The sequence below is a fragment of the Ictidomys tridecemlineatus genome, chromosome 8 (assembly GCF_052094955.1).
Source record: "Ictidomys tridecemlineatus isolate mIctTri1 chromosome 8, mIctTri1.hap1, whole genome shotgun sequence".
NCBI lineage: Eukaryota > Metazoa > Chordata > Mammalia > Rodentia > Sciuridae > Ictidomys > Ictidomys tridecemlineatus.
The window spans coordinates 133,904,983-133,921,919 of NC_135484.1; the positions used below are offsets into that span (position 1 = coordinate 133,904,983).

General features: G+C 36.4%; 1 protein-coding gene and 1 pseudogene across 3 annotated transcripts in view; one reads left to right on the forward strand and one right to left on the reverse strand.

Moving 5' to 3' along the window:
- The window catches only part of Gmds (GDP-mannose 4,6-dehydratase), a 615,427-nt gene that overhangs the window by 332,810 nt on the left and 265,680 nt on the right, over positions 1-16,937 (reverse strand). For all 3 annotated transcript variants that reach the window (XM_005335160.4, XM_078020438.1, XM_040282195.2), the window contains exons 5-6: positions 2,602-2,794; positions 1,672-1,776 (exon numbers count right to left, since the gene is read on the reverse strand). In XM_005335160.4, the coding sequence (XP_005335217.1) occupies positions 1,672-1,776; positions 2,602-2,794 (298 nt within the window). The remainder of the gene's footprint in view (positions 1-1,671; positions 1,777-2,601; positions 2,795-16,937) is intronic.
- The window catches only part of LOC101958985 (chondroitin sulfate N-acetylgalactosaminyltransferase 2 pseudogene), a 105,781-nt pseudogene continuing 103,004 nt past the window's right edge, over positions 14,161-16,937 (forward strand).

The window sequence follows — 16,937 nt, forward strand, 5'->3', positions numbered from 1 at the left end:
TATATATTTTATCAAATTAAGCTTTAACATCAGTTTCACATATAGCTTTATATTTCTGCATTATTTATTTATATAAATGGAGTAAAAATATGGAAAACACTGATTTTAGATATGTAATAAAACAAATGATGTGTGCTACAAAGCCAAGTTTTAAACAAATGTTTAAGAGAAGCCCAAGTTGCAGAACAATACATACAGGGCAACTCCTCTTGGAAAGAACTGAAGAAACATGGAACATCTCTGAAGGACTGTTCACAGAGGTACTGGGGATAGTTATTCTTCTGCTCTCCTGACACCCTCACATGCTAAGCAAGAACTTTACCATCAAGTTACACTCCCAGCCCAAATGTACAAGTATTAGGCTATCCTTATGAGATGCAAACAAAGGACAGGGGTGGGAGGTTATCTTCAAATTTATCTTTTTACTCTAAAACCTAAGAATGCTTTTTCCTCCCCTATCCTGATTTACAATTAGTCCCCTATCCACCCAGAAGTAAAAGTTAAAAAGGAGAATACAGAAACTCAAACAATGTGTATAAACATGATTGTGAGAAAAGAGGCAGAGATTATCATTCACTAAACAGATTCCTTGAGCACCCCACATACCAGATGCTGCAGGTAAGAACAGCTAATATCTCCCTTTTCCTTTTCCCCTTACTCACAACATCCAGAACCACAAATTAATTAAAGAAATGCTTCTGGCTTCTTGGGCAACACAAATGACAGGCTAGCATATTATGCTTTAACAGTCCATCATGGGGATTTTTAATTTAAGCAACTGTAAAATAAAAGTGTACTGACGCTAAAGATACTGTATAAACCTGTCACTTTAATCTTTCTTCATGACTTGATGGTTTAATTAGGTGGCTATACAATGCCATAAAGTTTCACTAAAAAAATTATAAGCATTACCAGTTGCTGGATATGAAACAAATCATAACACTGGGCTTTTATTCTCAGACTATCAGACTAAATGATAGTGAAATTGAATAAAACTTCTTGGAATTAGATTAGATAGATATTTTTACTTTGTAAAGAGTGTCTTTGCTTGATTAGGATTTCTTGTGCTTCACTACATCAAGAAGTAAGATGGGAGTGCACAGCTTATTTAAAACCTAATGCTGGAAACAGAGAGCTTCCACAAAAACTATGACAAAAGGAAACAAGCTGATGCAAACAAACAAGGTTTTCTGAAAGAAGAAACTGATGATGCTTCTAACTACAAGAACTGATTTCAAATTTCTTTAAAAATTTACTCTGACAGCATAGCCATTTCTGGGTGTCTATTTCATGGAATGTGAAAACAAACCAAACCAAACCACTAAGTATCTAATTGTTTGAGTCTATGTGAACAGGAGTGACTTCCAGAAAGAACCATCAGTTTACTCCTTTTTCCTTTGCATTCACATGGAAATTTTAGTTGGAAAACAAGCTTGATAAGACCTACTAATGAAAATGGTAAAACTGGAACCCTGCCCAGTTTTTAATGTTGAATTAAAAAAAGAAGACCCATAAACCTGATGAGCAAACAAGGTCAGATTTATACTTCTTCATTTATTACTTCTGACATTTCTAATGGTTAAGTGTAAAATTTTTCACAGGGTACAGAACATTTGAAAAGGTAATTGCTGCTAAAGTCTAAAATTCTCTTTTCAATTATTATTTACTGACCTCTTCTGGGACTCTCATGATTGAAGAGAATGCCATTCACTGCAAAGAGATTATATGCCTCCCGGAAGTTCACCACAATCCAATAAGCATACAATTTTGCTGCCCCTGTTGAATTAATTTTTTAAAAACAAATTAAGTTTATTATAAAAGACAAGGATTTTCACTTATCTTAAAGAACAAAAATTACAGTTTGTTTCAAAGTAGCAAAAAATGTGACTCCAAAGCCAAAAGAAAAAAAAAATTCCTATGCCAGTTAATCAGGTTTACCAGGAAATATTTAATAATTTCCTACTTTTGTAATAGCCACAGTTTGTTCTTTCACCATCTAATTGTTTCAACTGTACTGTGTGCAACTGCGATATATCAAATTCTCCTTTCTAGGTAGTTTTTGTTTGTTTGGTTTTAGTTTTAAAGAATTAGAAAGAAAAAAAATTGGGGATCTTAACATTTAGATGTTTTGAAATTTTATCACTAAAGTCTTTCATGAATAGTCTCTTTACAAATATATTAAATGTGATAGTAATATTTTTTCCCTAAGGGTTTGGGTTCAGGGGAAAACTTTTATGAGAGACATAAAAACATGAAATCTTATCACTTCAGCACAATCTCAGAGAGTTTAGAAAAAGAATAATGTTGGGTCTAAGTTTTCTTTTAAAGTGATCTGTGTAGAAGGGTTGAATGAACACAGATTGGTGAAGTGAGGTGGTAATTTTACCCCGAAGGCAATTGCAGCAAATACTTGTAGTTAGCAATGTATAAAGGTATGCTTCTCAACAAGTCTAGTCACTGTAGTCTATCTTAAAGTTAATCTCACACCCAAATGACTTCAGCCATGAGACATGTACAGAATGAAAGCAGAGCAGAAACACGCCCCCCACACCCACTGAGCTCGCCATGCAGGCAGGCAGCAGTGCACACGCGGGTTCTCACCATAGGGCGACCGAGGATAGAATGGGGTAGTTTCCTTCTGGGGTATTTCTTGCACTTTCCCATAAAGCTCACTTGTTGAGGCCTGATAGAACTTCACAGAGTTGATAAGGCCACAGGTCTTAATTGCATCCAAAAGCCGCAAAGTGCCAATCCCATCAACATCTGCAGTATACTCAGCTAAGTCAAAAGAAATCTGGAAAGAGAGGGCAGAGATGTGGCCAAATCAGTGGGGTGAGGAAGACTACAGTTTCATACACTGTGAAGCATCATATGGGTGAGGAAACACCATCATTTTCAAACAGCAGAGTAATAAGACTGTGGATGTCATCTACTTCTAATATCAAATGGCTGGAAAAATATTTTAATATCCACTCATTACTTATGGTAATGTGAAGAACAGTTTAACCACCCTTACATTAACATCCCATTCTAGGTTGAAGCCCTGGGGCACTACTTATCACAGGGCAAAGCTCTGCTCCTAGAAGATGTTCCTTTAAAATTCAGTTTGGACTAATTTCTTGAGTGTGGCTCATATTTTTCACATTTTAAATGAGTTCCAATTGATTATTTTGCACTGAGAAGACTGAGAACATGTGCTTTAGAATACAGTTGATTTTTAAATGGACTGTTTGTTTTCTATTTTTAAACTAAGAAGCAAGAAGGACTTTGTAATATTTTGCAAGCATATGTAATTTTTTTAACGTTTCACTTCTTTCTTTTTAAAATTGCTTTTATTTTTTAAATACATGAAGTGGAATACACCACAATTCTTATTACACATACAGAACATAATTTTTCATATGTCTGTTTATATATAAAGTATGTTCACACCAATTCATGTCTTCATACATGTACTTTGGATAATGATGTCCATCACATTCCATCATCATTGCTAACCCCCTGCCCCTCCCTTTCCCTCCTACCTCTCTGCCCTATCTAGAGTTGTCTATTCCTCCCATGCTCCTGAGAAAACATTTGGAATTTGTTTTGGGGGGATTGGCTAACTTCACTTATCATTATCTTCTCCAACTGCATCCATTTACCTGCAAATGCCATGATTTTATTCTCTTTTATTGCTTAGTAATATTCCATTATGTATTTTATGTCACATTTTTTTTTGTCTATTCATCTACTGAAGGGCATTTAGGTTGATTCCACAGGTTAGCTATTGTGAATTGTGCTGCTATAAACATTGATGTGGCTGTGTTTCTGTAGTATGCTGTTTTTAAGTCCTTTGGATATAGACGGAGGAGTGAGATAGCTGGGTCAAATGGTGGTTCCATTCCCAGTTTTTCAAGGAATTTCCATACTACTTCCCATATTGGCTGCACCAATTTGCAATCCCTCCAGCAATGTATGAGTGTGCCTTTTTTCCCACATCCTCACCAACACTTATTTTTGTTTGTCTTCATAATAGCTGCCATTCTGACTGGAGTGAGATGAAATCTTAGAGTGGTTTTGATTTGCAATTCTCTAATATCTAGTGATGATGAACATTTTTCATATATTTGTTGATTGATTGTATACGTTTTTTATTATAAGGCACAGTGCATACAGCAATATACTAATATACATATGAATTGACTTCTTAGAGAATCTTGAGAAATAATTCAATGTTTTGCAGTTCTTTATGTTTTTTTAAATACATTTGACTGATACACTTTCTTAAATTATCTCTACACTTAATAAACAAGTTAACCTAATATTAAATGTTCTAAAATAATAAGTGTTTATCATTATTCACTGCTTTGTGAATGCCCTCAGTCTTCACACTACGAAACTTCTCACTGAGACCAACAGCACTCTTTGTTTCTTGGTCCTAAGTGGCCCCTTAGCAGAAGCTGTGGCCTGAACATAGTATTACTTGGGCAATTGGGAAATTGCTCACTAGGGACTCAACCAAGTCTACTAAATTCATGTCATCTAGGCTTGTAAGCAAAGCTCAGGTTGAAGCAAGAAAGAAAAGATATGTCTCACCCTAATCTTTCAAAGTCACAAAGGCAAATTAAAGGCCATTTTATTTTTTAAAAATAATAGTTTATTGAGACATAATTTACATACCATAAAATTCACCATTTTAAAGTTTATGGTTCAATGGTTTTAGTATAATCACAACATTATGCAATCATCATTACCATCTAATTCCAGAACATTTTCATCATCCCAGAAAAGAAATTCTGTACCCATTAGCAATCACTACCCAGCCCTTAATTCCCACTCCAACCCAGACAGCCACTAGTCTATTTTCTGCCTCTATAAAATGTCTCTAGCTACTGGGGACATTTACAAAAAATGGAACCATACAATAGGTGGGCTTTTGTGACTGGCTTCTTTAATGTAATGCTTTCATTTCTTTTGGAGATTCATTACACACACACACAAACACACACACATGAATGAATGAAAGGAGTTGCCAGGCTGTTTTCCAAAGTGCCCACACCATTTCATTCTCATCAGCAGTGACTAAGGGTTCTAATTTCTCCACATCCTAACCAAAACTTGTTGTGGTTTGTCTTTTTGATTATAGTCATGCTAGTGGTTTAAAGTGGTATCTAATTGTGGTTTTGATATGAATTTTCCTGATGACTAATGATATTGAGCATCTTTTCATATGTTTATTGGCTAACTATATGTGTTATTCAAAAATGTGTATTTGAATCCTTTGCCCATTTTTAAATTGGGCCATTTGTCTTTTCATTATTGAGTGGATACAGGTCCCTTATCAGATATATAACTTGCAATCTTTTTCTCCCACTGTGAAGGTTGTCTATCCATTTTCTTAATGGTGGCCTGTGAAGCAAAAAAATATACTTTGTATTTCATCATTTATATTTTTGGTGTCATATTTACAAACACTTTGCTTAACTCAAGATCATGAAGATTTTACTTCTGTGTTTTATTCTCAGTGTTTTATATTTCTGTCTCTCATATTTATTTCTACAATCTATTTGAGTGAAGTTTTGTATATGGTTTGGGGGTCCAACTTCACTGTTTCTCAGTTGTCCCAGCACCATTTGGTGGAAAGGCTATTATTTCATGGTTGAATGGTCTACATGATGGGCTGTTTTGTTCTCAGGAAAAGCAATGGCCCTATGTTGAAAGAACAGAGAACTGAGAAGACATCAAGACTGGGGATATCAATAGCTACATGAAAACAAGCTAGTTTTACTTAGGTCTTCCTTATGGGGCAGACATAACACATAATAGTTTCTGTGAATAGATTATTCAATCCTAAGAACAGATAAGCACTTAAAGTGGGACAAAGAAGTTATAGTAAGAGGTAGAGTAGCATATTTTACTCATGGTGAATGTGATATATATTGTATATATTACATATCTGCATTTTATTCATGGTTAAAAAATGTCCCATTAATCTTAGGAACTTAAGAAATTCATTATTCAGAGGACATACTCATGGCAAAGGATTTAAAGCAGTTAGGCTGAAGCTAGTAGATGAGGCAGAAGGTAGTGTGGTGGGGGGAGCAGTCTGTCTACAAATTTTGACTACATCAAGAATACAGCATACATCACATAATAAAAATTTTGAGGATAAGACTGATAAAATCTAACAGTTTACAAAGTTTTTTTTAAAAAATAAAGTATTAAATGAAGTAATTTCCTTTTTTAAAAAAAATCAAAACAGTACTTTATAGTTTGATCAACTCCTAAAGGTTATGATTATTAAAGCATTGAGAGTTCATGGAGTTACAGCCCACTGGCTGAATATGGCTAGCTGCCTATTAGGGAATTAAAAGTTTCATGAGATACAGCCACATTCAGTCCTTTACACATTTTCCATGGCTGTTTTAGTGGTATGACCACAGAGTTAAATAGCTGTTACCCAGAATTTGTATTTCTCACAAAGCTGAAAATCTTTATTATCTGGTCCTTAACATAAAGTGCTCTCCAATTCCTAAACTAAGTCAGTAATATCTGAGAGCCAAATAGATTATTTAAAAATGTTATTATTAGTTTCTGTGTCCTCTCAGTGTAGATGCTCCCAACTTATGATGGGATTACATCCCAGTACACCATCTTAAGTCAAAAACACATTTAATACACTGAACACTCTGGCTGAGCAACACAGGACACTGTGGAGTGTGGGTTGTTTCCCCTGGTGACCATGTGGGGCTGACTGGGAGCTGTAGCCAATGCCACTGCCCAGCATGGAGAGAGGATGGGACCACATATCACTAGCCAGAGAAGAGATACAAATTCAAAATTTAAAGTATCATTTCTACTGAATGTATAATGCTTTTTTTTGCACCACTGAAAAGGTTGAAAAATCCTAAATTGGGGACCATTTGAGCTACAGGGTAATTATGGAGTATGTTTCTAGTTACAAAAAAAGAGCTGCATTTTCAGAGACATGAAAACTTAGTTAATAACAAATATTTTAAAACATTGAGTATACATAAATTAATTAATAAAATATATTATTTTAATGAATGTATTTACTAAACTGCTAATAAATTTAGCTAAAAAATTAATAAAAATTTATTTTTTATTGTTCACTGATGAAGAAATCAAGACTGATTTTAAAAAACAAACAAACAAACAACAACAACAAAAAACCCAAAACACCAAAACCATTTTCATTTTGGGTTTTTACCCCAGCCTATATAATAATGCCTAATTCCCTTTCTAGAAATATCTTCTTCCCTTGGCTGCTGGGTCTTCACATTCTTCCAGATGTCTTCCCCCTTCCTTGGCAGCAACTTTTCAGGCTCTGGTGCTGTCCCCATGGGTCTCCCCAGGTACCCGACATCTCTGCTCCAGCAACAGGATTCAGTGTAGAGCCTTTCCTCTTTCTACCCACCTTTTCTATGTGTCACAAAACCAAATTGCCATCTCACTATTGTTGTGCAGTTGGCTCCAAGGGCTCAACTCCCAGCCAACTCCCTGTTATTTGCCTTATCTATTCACAGAAAAAATTAGCTTTTCTTATCACTTCCAGACAAGCTCCCACATGTAGATTTTACCATCACATTTAATAGCAACTAGCACAACAGCCTCCGCCACTTCAATTACACCCCTCTACCTGGTCCCTCAAGTACTATTATCTTTTCTCACTAGTGACCCAGCCTCTCTGGCTATCCAGTGTCCTCACAGTTGTGCCAACTTGTTCCTGCCTTGAGCCCTTATCCTGGCTATCCCTGCACTGTACGCATGAGCTCTTCATTACCTCTTTTCCTCTCCTTCATCTCTGTTACTCCCTCTAGAACAACTCAATGCTTGTCACCTCTATCTGTCCAGCCCATTGTCCTGCATAATTTCTTCATTGAACTCTTTTATTGTGGCAGGAATAGGGACCTCAAGAAGTACAACTGTGCCAAATTTTCATGTGGGACTCCACTCTGGAATCTAGTGTGAGGGAAATAGCTCCAGCCAAGAGTTGCTCAGTGAAAGTGGTTTACCAGATCTTCCTAAAGTTCCCTTGTACTTTCTCTTCACACAGAATACTCTTACCTCTAAACACCCATAAGAATATATATTTTTAAAATTCTGAAATCTACTAAAAGCAAATGCTAAGGCAAACAAAAAGAAACACACACACACCAACTTCCACCACCCTTACACTCTCGACTGTAAACTTACTGGGGCAGGGGCCTTCACTATTATCTGTCAGGGATATTTCCTAGGATTGCACCAAGTCAAAAAGCGTCTAAAATTTTTAAATGAAAAGACATTTGAAAAAAAAGTTCTGTCTACATATAAAAAATTAAATATGGTATACATTCATTCCACAAATGCTAATAAAATCATTATCTTCTAAAGTATAAATGAATTGGGGAATATTTGAATAATAATTAAGTAACAAAAGAGATTCAAGCACAGTAAGAGAGAACTGCCTCACAAAGTGATGAATTGTTTGCAGGCTTTCAGCTGAAACAACACACAGAATGAAGGGAGGAATTTAAAGAAGGGAAAAATTACTTATAGCATACTTTGTTTGCCTCTCCAAATCCTTAAGGTTCCTTGGTACAGCCCCCTGGAGATTTGGCCTCCAGGCCTGATTTCCAACTTACCTCCATTCACACCAGCACTGCCTGAGGGCTTGGGCCTTTTGCTCCTCCCTCTGTTTGGGATATTTTGCCTACACTTCTCATTCTTTCTCCAGAGTCCTTTCTGAACCTATCCACCTAGAACAACTGCTTTCATCCCATTCTCCCCAGGCCAGTTCCACCTCACTGCACTCCCCACCTTCCAGTACCCCTATCCTCTTGTGTCAGGCCAGCCTGTAAGCTCATTGCAGATAGAAGCTTTGCTTATTTCTTTTCTTTTTCTTGTTTTTCTACAACAAAGAAGAGTGTCTGTTGCGGAGAGAAGGTACTAGGGAATTTTACTTGAATGAAGCACTGAAGTACCTCATTACACAATAAGACAACAAATTTTACATATGGAGCAAATTCCAATTTAAAATCTCAATGAATAAGCCATGTTTTCTGGCTACAAATGTCATATCAGAAAAAGACTTGTCTGCAAAAGAACTAAATGTGGTAAAAGATAACCAGAGACCAAAAAAAGTCTTCCTCTAACATTTGATCTGAAGACACATGAGGAGGCTCAAGATACCCAGGAGCTGGAAATGCCTAAGACCACACAAGCAGCAGCACTGTTTACTGCTCCTCTGTGGGTGAAAGTTATTAATCAAGGAGAGCAACAATAAAACATTGCTTTCCATCCTGAATTAGTCTTTCCCTGTTAGCAGGAGTCCAGCAGAGCTGACAATTTACTTAGCAGCTGGGGCCAGATGCAAATCTGTTTTTCCAATGCTGGGCAGAGTCAGGTAAGTGTGAGTCTAGCTTGGCAAGAAAGGAGGGCATCTAAAAAGGTACTGCCTTACCACAAGTGGGCAACAGGGCCTGAGTATAGAAAATACAAAGGTGAAAAGAAACAGAACCTCATCCTCCCTGCTGCCCTGCCTCTGCCTTCTGGGTGCAGATGAGAAAGAGCTATCAAGAAGCTACAAAAAGGTGTTACAGCAACAGACAGAGGCAGGGTGAGAGGGCTGCAGAGTGTGTGCACCGAGACAGACTTAAAGGAGAGTCAGATGACAAGGATATATCAAAGATGGGCTCATGGAGGAGATGGCCACATGAGGAAGTAGAGATGTAGGGATGTGAGCTATTTTAATAGAGGGTGGGGGATCAACATGAGCAAAATGGGGAAAAATGCACTGGCCACTATTCAGAAATAAAAAGTCCTGTATTTACATACATGAAAGCAGAGGCTATTCTGAAATAGTCTATCTCTGCAAATCCATAGTTTGTTCAGGGGCCTCTGTACCCAACACTGCCTCTGAAGCAGAGGGTAGTGTCATTACTCTGAGTCTCATCTCTCAGTAGAGATTTCAAGCCTCCACTCCAGGGCCCCCAGCCCAGCCCAAGTCTATTTATTTCAGAAAGTATTATTCCTCATTCCATAAACCCAACTTTATAGGATTTTTTTCAATACCTATTGCAATTATATTTTCCTTCAAAAACATTTATAATTACAGTTTGGAATATCAACCAATCATGAGGTTGTTACTCTACCAGAGTGATGAATTCCAGCCAGACTAAACACATGTGATATCTTTGTTTGTCTTTGTATGCTCAAAGGTAAATTAAGATGTACTTTCCATTAAGGATTTTGAAATACCCAAAGTAGAATAAGGGTTCTCATAGGGAAGCAGAACTTCCATTATATAAGACAAGGTAACAATCCCAGAAGGCACCATGCTTCAAGAACTCAAAGTCACACTGCAGTTGTCTGTTGGCCTGCTCCCTACACTGTGAGGCCAAAGTTTTACATCTTTTGTGCCTACTGCTCAGGATACAGGAGGACAAAAAATATTTGTTCAATGTTAAATATTTACATGAGTTTTTATTTTTAGCCATAAAAGTGAATTGAAATTTTTACTAACCAGAGTATAAAGGACATAGGGTACTCTACTCTAAAACATTCCATAGTTGTTTTTTTTTGCTGTTGTTTTGAGTTTTTAAATAAGGGCTTAACTCCTGCTCCAGAAGGCCAACCTCACTGTAATATCTTACTTAAAAACTGTTGGCTTCTCTTATTTATTGACACCACAAAGAAGATTAGTGGCTCAAGAGAATTCATTGAGTTTAGGACTCTATTTCTAAGATGCTGGGACTAGGTTTTTTTCTCCAATTCAGTGATGACTCTTTGGTCACAATTTCTTGCTACTTTTACATTTTCAAAGAATCTCTGGTCCCGTTCCTTTAAATCTTTCCTAAAGTGTTTTCACAAAACAAATATTAAGTTTGAAACAGATATTTAAAATTTAAAAATTATTTTTATTAATTTAAAACAAATATTAAACTAAATTCTCAGTTTTATAAAAAACAATTACTAATAGGGCATTATGTAAAATTGTGGATGTGTAACCGACGTGATTCTGCAATCTGAATTTGGGGTAAAATTGGGAGTTCATAACCCACTTCAATCTAATGTATGAAATATGATATGTCAAGAGCTTTGTAATGTTGTGAACAACCAATAAAAAAAAATAAAAAATTAAAAAAAAATTTTAGAATGTGATTAAAAAAGAAAACCTCCTAAGTCTCTTAAAACGCGCATCCAACCATATTCAAAAGCTTCCATCAGCCATTTTTAGTTCTGGCTGTATATAGCATGAACACATTATTTTCACATTTCTATTGCTCTATAGTTGGAATTAGGAGATTCTGGACCCCAATGACAAAGTACAAAAGTAGCCAGGCATGGTGTCGTGTGCCTATAAACCAACTACTCCAGAGACTAAGGGAGGAAGTGATCAAGCTCTAGACCAGGTCAGGCAATGTCATAAGACCCCACATCAAACAAAAAAAGAAAAAAAGAAAAAGAAAAGAAAGCACACAACTACTCTAAGACATTAATCTAAATCAGAAAGTGAACAATCAAACTGGCTTTGAAACACCTTATGTGATTTAACAACTTTATTCTTCTGAAGGATCCTGATCATACATACCAAGACAGGCTACTGTTCCCAAGTTCTCTGCTGGCACAGAGTGATTGCACAAGTGGGACTGGAGGGTTCACTGTGTCGGGGATATTAAGCCAAAGGCCTTGAAATATCAAACCAAAGGGTTAAAAATATTCATTGAAGACAATCTTACAGATGACTACAGAATATTACCATTCAGATTATGGTAATTTGGAGTGTTCTCCATACAAACTAATGAAAAGTCACTTCAGTTGGGCATAAGGGAAGTGAAACACAACAATTACCTTATATTCCTCACTGTTATTATGAAGTTCTACTTTCCTTTTATGGCTCCTAAAAGTACATTTGTAATTACCAGTACTGTAACATTAAAGTGGGAACAGAACAATAAACTTAGTACCTCAGTAGTTTGTCATTCTTTATTCATTAGACAAAAAAAGAACAAAAATGAGGAATTGCTAAAAGGTTGAATGAGTCTAAGAACCCACAACATGGCCTGATATTGTAAGACTGGAGGTCTCAACAATTCACATGGAAGGATTCTCTACGACAGAAGTACAGTTAACACCCCTAGGCATAAAAAGTAACTTGCTTTAGGGTGCTTTTGACCTTTGAAGAAACTGGCTTATGCCAATGATTATAGGTCACAGTATGAGAGAGACCAAGTAACAGCAAGTTATGTAGGTAACAGGCATTCTCTCTCCTTTCTTGCTTCCACTTCTCTTGACCTTGCTCTTTCTAAAATAGTATATAGATAATCAGAGGAAATACAAAGAGGGATAAATGTACAAAAGTCCTTTTATAATAAATAACTTCCACATGAGAGACCAAGAAGATTTTTAGAAAATATTTTATTGAAAATGTATTAGTCTGCTTTCATCACTGTGACCAAAATACCTGACAAGAACAACTTAGAGGAGGAAACATTTATTTTGGGTTCACAGATTCAGAGATTCAGTCCATGGTCAGCTGGTTCCATTGCTCTGGGCCCAAGATGAGGCAGAACATCGTGGCAATGGGCATGGCTGAGGGAAGTTGTTCAGGTCATGGCATTCAGGAACCAAAGAGAAGGAGGATCCATGGACAACATATATAATCCCCAAGGCACACCCATAGTGACCCACTTCCTACAGTTCCACCTTGTCTGCCCACAGGCACCACCCAGTGATCCATTAAAATTATTAATTCATCAAATGGATTAATCCACTGATTAGATTACAGCTCTCATAATGTGATCATTTCACCTCTGAATGATTCTTCCTGCATTAACACAGAAGCATTGGTAGGGAAGAGAGGTGGGTGCCTCATAGCCAAACCATCACAAAGTCCTGAAAAGAAAAACTAGGAGTTCAAAAGAAACAAGAACAGTGGGACAAACTGGCAAGCAAATGAGAGAAAATAACAAAAAAGACATTCATCAAAATGGAATAAAATTAAAATTGTATTCAAGAAAGAACAAGGTAGGATTCAAGGGCAGGAATTCAAGGTCAATAAAAGAGCAACCAAATATTGAGAGAAATGTGGGTATAGGAGGGATGCAGAAGCCCCCAAAAGAGAAAGCTAGAATTCTGTCTCTACTTGCAGCAGAAGACAAAAGCAGGTTCCAACTTTCAAACTCCCTTTAGAAACAGGCAGGAAAAGCAGTAAATTTAGAGCTATTCTAGATCTAAGACGAACTGGAAATTAAACCAATCACCAGTCTGACTGGCATTCAAGAAGTCATAAGTGATACAGGAGAACTTAATGTACTATGACAAAAATATCAGCAGGTTATTAATGTGACTTTGGTCCATAAAAAGCTAGTTCACAGTCACACTGTGAGTAAACTCAAATCCCTAGGCCATTGCTGGCTGTCTTGTCCATAGTAAAAAATCTAGGAAAGTCTACGGCTAGGAAAAGAATCAATGAATAGAGATAACACCATGGCAGAAAATCAAATGGCTCAGTGGGAATCAAAGTGTGCATGCTATTTTTGCAAATATCTTTAGGGATTAAAACAGCATAAGGGCAGGAGAGAGTGAGGGGGGAAACTGTGGATATAATCACCAACATTATCACAGGCCTTGACAATACCATAACAATGTACAGTTAAGAAATAAATCAGAGTGCCCCCAAGTTCCATCCTCAGTATCAGAAAATTAAAAAATAAAAGAAAGAAAGAAAGAAAGAGAGAAAGAGACAGAGAAAGAAAGAAAGAAAGAAAGAAAGAAAGAAAGAAAGAAAGAAAGAAAGAAAGAAAGAAAGAAAGAAAGAAAGAAAGAAAGAAAAGGGAAGGGAGAAATCAAAGTCATTCTGAAATAGGAGAAAATCCTGTCTCCTAATCATCAATAACAGGTTCCTACACCATCCTTAGCAGTCCCCAACCCCACCAAAAGTAGAAACTCAACGAAAACTAAAAGCAGGAATAAAAATGTGCAAGCTAGAAGGGCAAAATAAAAAACAGATCCTGTCAGTGACTAATTTAAAGATGGTCTTTATTCCATGTTTTGGAAACAATGTGGGAAAGGGAGTAAACAATGAAAACTTCCAAAGGTTCCACTGTTTTTCCAGAAATGTGTGAAGTCAAATCAGAAATTATATACTGCAAGGTCTCATAGTATGATACAATGTGTTTGAAAAATGGCAGAACACTTCAAATTGGAGAATTTGAAGAGAATGGGTTGGAATTAAAAAAAGAGAGCACCCCCACCGGCAGACACCTGCCAGAGCTCCAGCACAGGACCACCTCTTCCTACCAGCAGACTACAGTGGGAGCTCAGGCCCAGCCCAGATCTGCCAACACTGACTTCCAAAGGACACAGGCCCAGGGTAGGTTCCAGTTCGCCACGTCCCCCACCCCCAACCTGAGAGCCCAAGACTAACCCACTTCCATCTTGGGACACTGCCAACATTGCCATAGCCTTCCTCCACACAGTAGCCCCTACCTTGTTGACAACAGATCAGGCCTAGAAGTAGCTGCATTTCAGAGCAGGCATCACAAAGAGAGTGTGAGGCCCACCCTTTCAGCCCCATCTCTGCAAGACACTGCATTTATCTTGGGCACCTCCACTATTATCTCAAGTTTTCTCAGCTATTGCCATCACCACCTTTAGTTGCAGTAGCATACACTGTAGGACACACCAACAGGGTCTGCAAATCCAACATCAAGGTGAGGTACAGGTACTATAAGAATATAGGGAAGAAACTATAATATCAGACCCACACTGCAAGAAAGGAAGACACATAGACAACATGAAAAACAAGGGAGGAAAATACCCAAAACAAACCAGGATATTACAATGTGGACAGCAAAGTTGCTGAAATGTCAGAGAAGGAGTTCAGAATGTTCATAATTAAAATAATCCGCAAAATAAAGAATGACCTCAAATGAGCAAATATAGGCAAAATTTGATCACTGCAACAAAGAGATAAGAGCAAATACAGGTAGCAAAAGATTATTTCAAGAAAGAGATTGAGATTCTGAAAAAGGTCAGAAATCCTTGAAATAAAGAAAATAATAAACCAAATAAAAAACTCAATAAAAAGCATAATCAACAGACCAGAAAGAAAGAATGTCAGATAATGAAGACATAGTATACAATCTGCAAAATAAAGTTGACCACACAATGAAGATAGTAAGAAACCATGAACTGAACATCCAAGAATTATGGGACAACATCAAAAGACAAAATCTAAGAGTTATTGAGATAGAGAGAGGCACAGAGTTTCAAACCAAAGGTATGCACAATCTCTTCAATGAGATAATATCAGAAAATTTCCCAAGCACAAAGAATGAATTGGAAAACGAAATACAAGAGGCTTACAGGACACCAAATATACAAAATTACAACAGATCTACACCAGAGCACATTATAATGAAAATGCCTAGCATACAGAATAAAGATAGAATCTTAAAAACAGCAAGAGAGAGGAATCAGATCACATAAAGGGGCAGACCAATCAGTAACTCAGATTTCTCAACCCAGACCCTCAAAGCCAGGAGACCATGGAATAATATATACCAAGCTCGAAAAGAAAATGATGCTAACTAAGAACCTTACATCCAGCAAAATTAAGCTTTAGATTTGAAGATAAAATAAAAACCTTCCATGAGAAACAAAAGATAAAAGAATTTACAACTAGAAAGCCTGTCTACAGAACAACCTTGGCAAAACATTCCATAAAGAGGAAAAGAAAAACAATGATAAAAATCAGCAGATGGAGGTATTACACTAAAGGAAAATAAGAGGAGAAACCAAGTCAAGTTAAATATCAAAAATTTAAAAAAAAAAAGGCTAGGAATACAAATCATGTCTCAAAAGAAAGACCCAACAAGATAAAAATATGGTGCCTCCTAGAGACTCATCTCAGAGGAAAAGCCATCTACAGATTGAAGGTAAAGGTTGGGAAAAATCATACCACTCACATGGACCTGTGGAGGTAAGCAGAGGTTTCCATTTCATATCAAATAAATAGACTTCAGGCCAAAGTTAATCAAAAGGGATAAAGAAGAACACTACATACTGCTCAAGGGAACCATACACCAACAAAACATAACAATTATAAATACATATGCCCCAAACAATTGATCATTTACGTTCATCAAACAAACTCTTCTCAAGTTCAAGAGTCAAATAGACTACAACACAATAATTTTGGGTAACTTTATCATACCTCTTTCATGACTGGATAGTTCTTCCAAACAAAACTATAAAACTCAATAATACAATCAATAACTTAGACTTAACTGACATATACAGAATATTTCATACTTCAATGAGAGAATACGCTTTCTTCTCAGAGACACATGGATTCTTTTCTAAAATCGATCATATCTTATGCCACAAAGCAAATCTTAGCAAATATTAAAATGTAGAGATACTACCCTGCATTCTATCAGATCATAAAGGAATGAAATTAGAAATCAATGATAAAAAATAAAAGCTACTCCAATACCTGGAGATTAAATAATATGCTACTGAATAAACAATAGGTTACAGAAGACATCAAGGAGGAAATTAAAAAATTTGAAGAGGTAAATGAGAACATAGACACAACATATTGAAATCTCTGGGACACTATGAAAGCAATTCTAAGAGGAAAGTTCATTGAATGGAATTCATTTCTTAAAAGAAGAAAAAGTCAACAAATAAACGACTTAACATTACATCAAAAAGCTCTAGAAAAAGAAGAATAAATCTACACCAAAAGCAGAAGACAGAATATAATTAAAATCAAAGCTAAAATCAATGAAATTGAAACAAGAGAAACAACTGAAAAAAATTGACAAAACAAAATGTTGGCTCTTTGAAAAATAAATAAAATTGTCAGACCCTTACCCATGCTAACAAAGAGAAGGAAACAGAAAACTCAAATTACTAACATACGTAATGAAAAAGGAAAT